At 44.8% G+C, this 8,175-nt stretch overlaps 1 protein-coding gene across 5 annotated transcripts in view; it reads right to left on the bottom strand.

Annotated features, from left to right (window-relative positions):
* Positions 1–7,538, bottom strand: part of herc1 (HECT and RLD domain containing E3 ubiquitin protein ligase family member 1) — a 40,531-nt gene extending 32,993 nt beyond the window's left edge. For 4 of the 5 annotated variants that reach the window (XM_035525777.1, XM_035525781.1, XM_035525794.1 and 1 more), the window contains exons 1-7: positions 7,208–7,537; positions 3,039–3,990; positions 2,716–2,811; positions 2,387–2,581; positions 1,898–2,209; positions 427–523; positions 75–218 (exon numbers count right to left, since the gene is read on the bottom strand). In XM_035525777.1, the coding sequence (XP_035381670.1) occupies positions 75–218; positions 427–523; positions 1,898–2,209; positions 2,387–2,581; positions 2,716–2,811; positions 3,039–3,959 (1,765 nt within the window). In that variant the 5' untranslated portion in view covers positions 3,960–3,990; positions 7,208–7,537. Of the gene's footprint in view, positions 1–74; positions 219–426; positions 524–1,897; positions 2,210–2,386; positions 2,582–2,715; positions 2,812–3,038; positions 3,991–7,207 lie in introns of all 5 variants that reach the window. The other variant, XM_035525798.1, reaches the window with a different exon arrangement.
* Positions 7,539–8,175: the final 637 nt, after the last annotated feature.

Raw genomic sequence — 8,175 nt, 5'->3', positions numbered from 1 at the left:
AATCGAAGCAGCATTCTGAGTGAGGCGGGTCTTTGGGACAGAACCTCAGCAGACGTAGCAGAATGTGGACTCACCATTGTCTCCACCTCCAAAGGACCAAACTGTGCGTCCATCCTTGGACAGCGCAGTGGTGTGGGAGCTCCCACAGGACACCTCTCCCACATTACTGATATCCTTCACCAGGGTGGGAATGTTCCTACTGTTACTGTCACCATGGCCTGAACACACACACACACACACACACACACGCACACACGCACACACGCACATACGCAGTCAATGCAAACAAATGCTACAAATTCATTCAACAGCGTCACGGTAAACTAAAATAATGCTTCAAAAAATAAACTTCACGGAATATTGACTCTAAAGGAGAAATGAGTTACAGATATATAAATATATACATGATAAAAGCTGGAAGTGTACCTAGTCTTCCAAAGTCACCTTCTCCCCATGTGTACAGCTCTCCATCCTCAGTAACAGCTGCACTGTGACGGTAGCCTGCTGAAACACATACCACCACCTATACACACACACACACACACACACACACACACACACACACACACACACACACACACACCGAGTCATGAGGTCCATCATGACTGGGATTCACTGGCTTCATCACATCACTTATTCATGCACAACAAAAAGACTGGATAATTCACACCTCAGCTCAGGTGAAAATGGCTCATATACAGTGGATTAAACTACACTGAATACACACAGTTAGTCAGCAATAAAATAATCAGTAATGACCCGCTTTGAGTCTGATTAGTTAGTGGTTAAATAACATCAGATAGCAGACAACAGGAAATTTATGAAAGTTTATCACAAAAATCTTTCAACAACAAACCTGATTTTCTTCACTTACACTGCTCTTCCATGGTCTGATTCACTTGAAGTGCTGTTCCATGGTCTGATTCACTTATTGTGCTTTTGAACGGTCGGTGAGGTTGTTTGCTATTGCTAAACTCATTAGTGCATTCATGGTGTTAACAATGTAATAACTTTGTAAAAACTTTTGTTTTTAAAGTTATTCCAGCCTCCTGATTGGCTGTGTCCTAGCCACAGAGACCCCCATGATAAGGCCCACCTCTCCAGACAGCTCAGCTGCTCACTGTGTGTTGACTACACACAGACCCCACAGTGGAGGAGAATAGCGATGAAAGACTCTGACCCCTATACACACACAACGTCTTCAATTTCTCAGATTAAAGCGGACAGTGTTGTGATATATTATAGCAGAGACCCAAAGGTCTTACCTCGCTGCACTACACAGCATCATTACCAAACCACAGAACTGGGGACACCATGGGACATGTTAGCATATAAAAAAAGCAAACCAGAAAAGACAGCGACAGCTACTGCTGAGCAGCTAGAAGATCAACAACCACCACAGGCTAAAGGAACTGGACTAGACATGAAGGTGTCAGAACTCCATTTCCAGTGCACCCTGGTAGAGCAAACTGGGGCGGTATTTTTATACCAACACTGATCATACACAACTGATGCCACAGCCTTAACAGAAAAAAACTTAAGACAGGTGGGATTTTCAAATGAAAATATGTTGCATTTATGATTAGTAGGTGTTCAGTCTAGCTCCACTGAACCTGTACTACCTTATTGTACTTTGCTGCTGCTTACTGGAATAAAGATCATCCATTTTGATTCAAGTTTGGAGAGACTTCCTTTTTCTTACAGTCTGCATTACAATTTCAGTCATTATTTCATATTCAGTGTGCTGTAATCCAAAAGATGAAACATGCTGTACATGTTTAGTTATCCTGCATGTGACGGATAATACACTACACTCTACTCACGCAACAAATTACACCAACATGGCACCACTAAAGGTGGGAACATATACAAAAATATGTGATTTGCTGTTCAGTACCTTTCCTTGCAGGGGGCCCAGGATGAGTTTGGGATATTTCTGAGTGGAGCTGTTCCCGTGTCCGAGCTTGCCATAGTCTCCATCCCCCCAGCTGAACACCTCCCCCTCACTGGTGAACGCCAGCGTGTGACCGTCAGAGCCCTTGGATGATGAAACCTTCTTAATAGCACGGTGAGGTTCAAAGGTCAGCTTCTTAAGAGTGGACTGGTTGTTGGAGTCCCCCAGGCCCAGGCGACCATAGCTGCCCTTCCCACAAGCCCGCACGGATCCATCAGGAGAGATCACAAACGTGCAATACTGGCCAGCCTCAATCTGAGATTACAATCAACACAGCACAAAACACCAGTTTGATCAACTTAAAACTACAAAATTTTACTTTTAGTTTTCCATCCCAGGCACATATTTCAGTTCACGCACTTCAGATTTCAAAAGCAAATGTTTGCTGCCGTGCAGTGGACACGTGCCCCAACACGTCTGAGTGTTTCTCACCGTTTGTGCATCACTGAAGCTGGGCGCCAGTTTGGGTTGGAGGATCTTTTCCTGCGTGCCCTCCACCAGCTGGTGACTGCTGTTACTGCCCCACACATACACCTCACACATCTCAGACACCATGGCCGCCTCCCCTGCCTGGATACTGTCTGGGCTGGCACACGTCCTTGAGTAGTCAGACGCCATACGACAGACCTGCCATGCCGCCACAGGGCATCGCAAACCAGGAAACATTCAGACCATTACACACGTAAACATCTACCAAATCATCGGCTCCTAATTCTACAGCAGACAGGATGGCTCCTAATTCTACAGCAGACAGGACTTACCTCCTCAAACAGGCAGAGTGCCGCCTCATACAGGGAGCACAAGCTGTCTGGGGTGCGTGACGGCTCCTTCCACTGGCTGCGGTCCGCAGACGAACCCTGGAACACAACTGAGTCTAAATCCTCAACTTCCTAATCTCCAGGGTTATGATACTCTACTGCCCTCAAAATCAGGAGGAAGGATTCCAGTCTGCAACACTACTGAGGGCAGAATAAGTTTAATAACACAGTAAGAGGAAGTTAACAAGAGTGTAATCAGTATTAAAGAAGCACCGAGTGTGGCATGACAGACTGAGAGTGTGAGTGAAACATCACCTACTACATACCAGCGATCGTCTCATCTGCATGAGAATGCTCATGAAGCAGTCATATCCCATCAGCCCCTCCTGATTCTGGCCGGGCTCCAGGCCCATGATGCCTGTGGAGGCGGCCAGCGCCATCTCCACCCACTCCAGCAGGTATCGCAGGGAGCCCCTCTGTGCAGCCAGGCCCAGCAGCAGCTCACACGCCAGCCTGCGGCCCACCACGTCGGCCCCCGAGCCTCGCACACTCAGGCCCTTCAGGAAGGTGCTGACCTGGGCCAGACAGTCCAGACCCATGGGGGGGATCTTGCTCTCGTTGGCCAGTGAGAGCGGCGGCAAGGAACCAACCACCTCGATTGCAGTTGTGATGACATCGTTGCAGAGGTTGAGGCCCGGCCCAGCGGGTGGCAGTGTCCAGCTCTGCCGCAGCAGAGAGAACAGCAGACTGAGACCCGTGCGCACTCCCATCTCGATGAGCGCGTCGGTGCTGGAGCGCGGCCGCTCGCTGACTGCCTGCAGCTCAGCCGAGCCCGGTGCGCTCTCAGGGGCGTGCTGCTGGGCCTTCACCTTGCCCTTGTCGTGGTACTTGTTGGAAAGTGCGTAAAAGATCCTCTGCAGGACCAGGAGGCGCTTGCGCAGGGCGGAGGCAAAGGGCGAATCGGAGCACACCGTCTTAGCCAGGGCAAGCTGGCTGGCCAGCAGTGCGTCCAGGTAGTGCTCCTGCTCATCGCTGGACAGACATTCTCGCTCAAAGTCTGGAAGCTGAGGACCCTTCAGGCACAGGACCTGCTGGGGGAGCACCACCACCTCTTTATTGGCCAGGAGCTTGGAGTACAACAGTGCTACGCCCTCACGGGTGGAGATGGACTCGCTGTCCTCGGCGATCCAGGAGCTATTCAAGTGCTCCAGCCATTTCAGCTTGACTGGTGGGATCATTGCAGCCATGACAGCTCCTCTCACACACACGTGCTTCGACCTGGTGAACAAACATCACGTTAATTATAAAAACACACCTGCCATAACCATCTAGCATGAATAAGCAATTTAATTAATTAATTAGTCATTTCCCATCATCCCTATGCTGTGTTTGATGTCACTAGGCCAGAAAATGCAGGCTCTTAATTGGTGAAAATCTTCCTGAGATTCAAGTATGTGCTATTTTACAGCAAATAGAATGAAATAACTGGAATAACAAAACATTCAAATGATAATGGCTTTTCACAAAGTAAAAAGTTAAAAGTTTGGCTGAAACAGTATAATGCACCTTAACCGTACAGCAGAAGACTTTCAACAATCAGCAATCAGTTTTATAGTGTTTGATGTGAGCATTCTAATCAACCTCAGTGCTTTGTTGGTGCTCCGATGAATCAAACCTGATTCAACAAATGTAAATCTGTGGCAAATGCAGGCCAGTCTTTAACCACGCTATATCATGCCCAGTCTTTAAGACACCAGTGTTTAATCCCACCAGTTTTTAACGGAGCACCAAGTTATTTTTACCACCAAAAAGTAGCAAACACTATTTATGAAAATGATTTTTTTATTAGGTGCAGATCACATGAGAGGAAGAATCTAATTGCTCTGTAGTCCTCAAATTAACCTGTTTATGCGCCACAAAGAAGGTCCCCACACATGGCGGCCACTAGGGGTCAGTATAATCTTCAAGGGGTAAAGAATCATTACTGGAAAAATGACTTATTGCTCCTTTAAATATTCCATATCAAGGACAGAATTTACAGTTACCAGCCATTAACCAGTATACTTCAAGGCCAAGCTTTAACCACACAAGACTTTAACCAGTTCATATTAAAAGGTTCCACCTTGTGGAAAAAGGGGAACCAGGCCCCTGTAATGTTGCAGAGCTTTTTGAAAGCAGAAATTTCAAAAGAGCACCATGAACGGGCCCATATACAGAGCACCTCAGGGGGGTGTTGTATCGCTGGTGGCCCTTGGTAAACTGCTGAAGGATTTGGAAGTAGGTTATAACACAGGAAAAAGGCTGTATGGAGCTGAATGGTCCATCTGAACCCCAACAACAGCAGATTCAGTGTGGGGTGTAGATGTAATGGGGCACTGGGCCACATCATGCATCACTACAACTCTACAGGCTGGTCAGGGATGGTGTTTGGTCCACTAACATGTCCACCTGCAGACAAACACCATGTTGCCAGAGCACAGCTTGGCAGCTTTTATCTGGGCCAAAGGTGATCCAGCCTTATACTGAAACGGGTTTCTATTCTTCTGGTCACTAAGTAAATATAGCAATATAATTGCAATTTAGTTTTTTCCCATATTGTAATGCATGATGAAATAACAGGGGAAGTTGGTGAGCAAAGCTCTCTTATGATATGGCATCTGAATAACCAGTGTATAGGCTAGATTTCCTTTCATATCTAATTGACTGTAATAATTTTCTCAGTAAATTAGCTTTCACAAAACCTGCATATGCAACATTTTTTTTAAATCCAGTCTGACACAGCAAAAAGGAATGTGACAGGTAGACCTGCCAGTTCCAAACAGCGGTGCTTCAACAATAGCGGTGCCTTTGGAACAACAGGACATTTCTGCACAAGCTGGTTGAATGAGTAACTGGCTGTATTTCATAAGGAAATGTATTTCATAGAAAGTGGAAATAAAAATGCTACTGTAATATGACCATGAGTGGTAATATGACCATGAGTGGTTGGCATATGTGCCACTTCCTTGTAGCAAACCATGGTTTCAGGATATATTTGTAGCCATGTCAGCTCTCAAAATCTGACCCACCCACCATTAAACCTTTGCAGCTTGTTTTTTTTAATACAAGAGAAAAAGTATCTTACGGTTTGCAATTAAGACTAAATACAGTACCAATGAGTACATATCTGTAGGATGGGATTACACTTTGCAATGCCTCAATACTATATAAAGCATTCTTTATTACACTTGATTTGGCGTTTGGGCGAGGAGAGCAGTCAGACCCAGGACACAAGGGCTAGTCTACTCAGAAGAATCCAGTTATCTGTCTAGAGGAACCACAAACCTAGGTTAGACAGCACAGGTCTGGGGAAAGTGGTTCAGCATCACACTGGCAATTTCAGTCTGGTGTAAAGTATGTTGTTGCCAGCAACGTTATGCCAGTTAATGTACAACTTCATCTATTTTAGGTACAGCATCGGTATAGTTCTCATACAAGGGGTTTTAGCTAGAGACCCTGCATTTGCTGGCTTGCAAAGTGAAGTATTACTAGCCAACGTCAGCCTCGCATGGTGTTTTAACATGGTTAGCACTACGAGCCGGTATCTGTGGCTCCATTTCATGATGTCCGGGATTAGACATCATGAACAGTGGATTACTGGGTTCATAATATTATATAAAGGAATATTAGTGAACGCCTGCGGTTTGCTCAGTCATCCAGCTGGTTAGCTAGCAGCTAGCGCCCATAGCCCGATAACGTCAACTGCGTATAAGCAAAGGAATACAAACAGCCAACGGTTCCTGTTCAAACTGTTAAAGTAAAACCAGCGGAAAACTACACTGGTTTATAAGAATAGTGAAGTGATAGGAAAACTAGCAACGTGTCCATCATAGGCACAGCTAGGCTAGCTAGCTAGCTAACACGGCTGGGCTAGCTAAGGCTAACAACCCTACACAGCTATCTAAGCGAGCTACTATATCATTAAGATATATATCCTCACATTCAGATACTAAATCCTGATGTAACTAATTAGCTGTTAAGTATAATTATGAAATCAGGAAACGGTGTTTGTGAATCACTGAGCTAGGCTAGCTAACCTAGTTGGCTATCTACCATGCTGACAAACAGCTGACTGGACATTCCAACACAAAGCCATTATATCATTATATTATATCATATCGTTATATTAGCCATTATGTCATTATATCATTATATCAGATAGTTAGCTACATCTAGCCAGCTGGTGTCAATTAGCATTAGCCAAACGTCTGTGTCCTGTCACCTCAGATGTGGTCCTCAGGTAACGTTAATCAGGATTAGGTTAGTCTAGAGTAGGTTAGTTAGAGAAATCCTTGCAACATTCACTCGCTAATTTAAATCAGTATATTTGTATTGTCCGTTCTTAACTAGCGACTGTCTAAGCATAATGAAAGCATCACAGTTTTAACTGACTGAGGCCTTGACCTGCTTGCTGTATTAGGTGTGAACAGTAAAATCTTAAATTGAACCATCTTACCGTAAACGATCAACGGCATCTGCATCGTTACCGCTTCAGCACGTGAATGTGCCGGTGCAAAAAACCCAACAACAATCGCTACTGCCTTCAGGCTCTCGTCAAAGTTCATAATACCAATGTTAGGAGCGCCAGAGCTCCATGCCTGTCGCTTCGTCCTACAGTGACTGGCTCTCACCACAGTCCCTACTGGTTTCTATCAACTCACGACCAGGTTTCTATTGTTTAAATGATGTTTCCTGAATACTTTCTTTCTACTTTTTCTTTTTGGGTGAGTTGAATTATCTCTACAATAGAGGCATAGAAAGGGGCGTCAGAGGAACTTATCAACTTCTGAACTCTCTCTCTCTCTCTCTCTCTCACTCTCTCTCTCTCTCTCTCTGTCTCTCTCTCTCTCTCACACACACACACACACACACACACAAAAACACAAAGAGTGCAGTGCTGGGCTACTCCAGGACACTAGTGCATTTGGAACAACTGAGAAACACTAATGCAGTGTGGTCTGATCAGTGTGGCCAGGGGCCTCTGTAACGTGGGTCGCCACTCAAGCACTAGCAGGTCGGTGTCCTTACAGTTACCTGATATCATGCAGGATAAAATCCTCCCTTCCTGTTTCAACACAGTGAAAGGGAACATTGATCCAGAAGTGAGGCAGCTTGTGAAATCATGAATCCCCCCTTTGGTGAAAAATATCATATACATGAATCCAACCTCTTACTTTTAGGTTTGCCTCTTGAAAAAACTAATGAATTATATTTTGATGTTAATTAATTTTACTCATTTTTCCAACAAATGCTGTTTATAAAGTTAATAATGTTAAACAATTAATTAGGTCTTCTTTTTTTTTGACAAAATAAATTCTCTTCAAGCATAGTAAAATTATGATGACCTTTTATCCAAAGTGACTTAAAATTATGACTAAGCACAACTTGAGCAATTGAGGGTTAGGGATCTTGCTTAGTGGCCCA

This window comes from Electrophorus electricus, chromosome 1 (genome assembly GCF_013358815.1).
Source record: "Electrophorus electricus isolate fEleEle1 chromosome 1, fEleEle1.pri, whole genome shotgun sequence".
NCBI classification, from domain to species: Eukaryota; Metazoa; Chordata; class Actinopteri; order Gymnotiformes; family Gymnotidae; genus Electrophorus; species Electrophorus electricus.
Note: the sequence above shows the minus strand (reverse complement) of the source record. Positions and strands in the feature narration are given on the sequence as shown.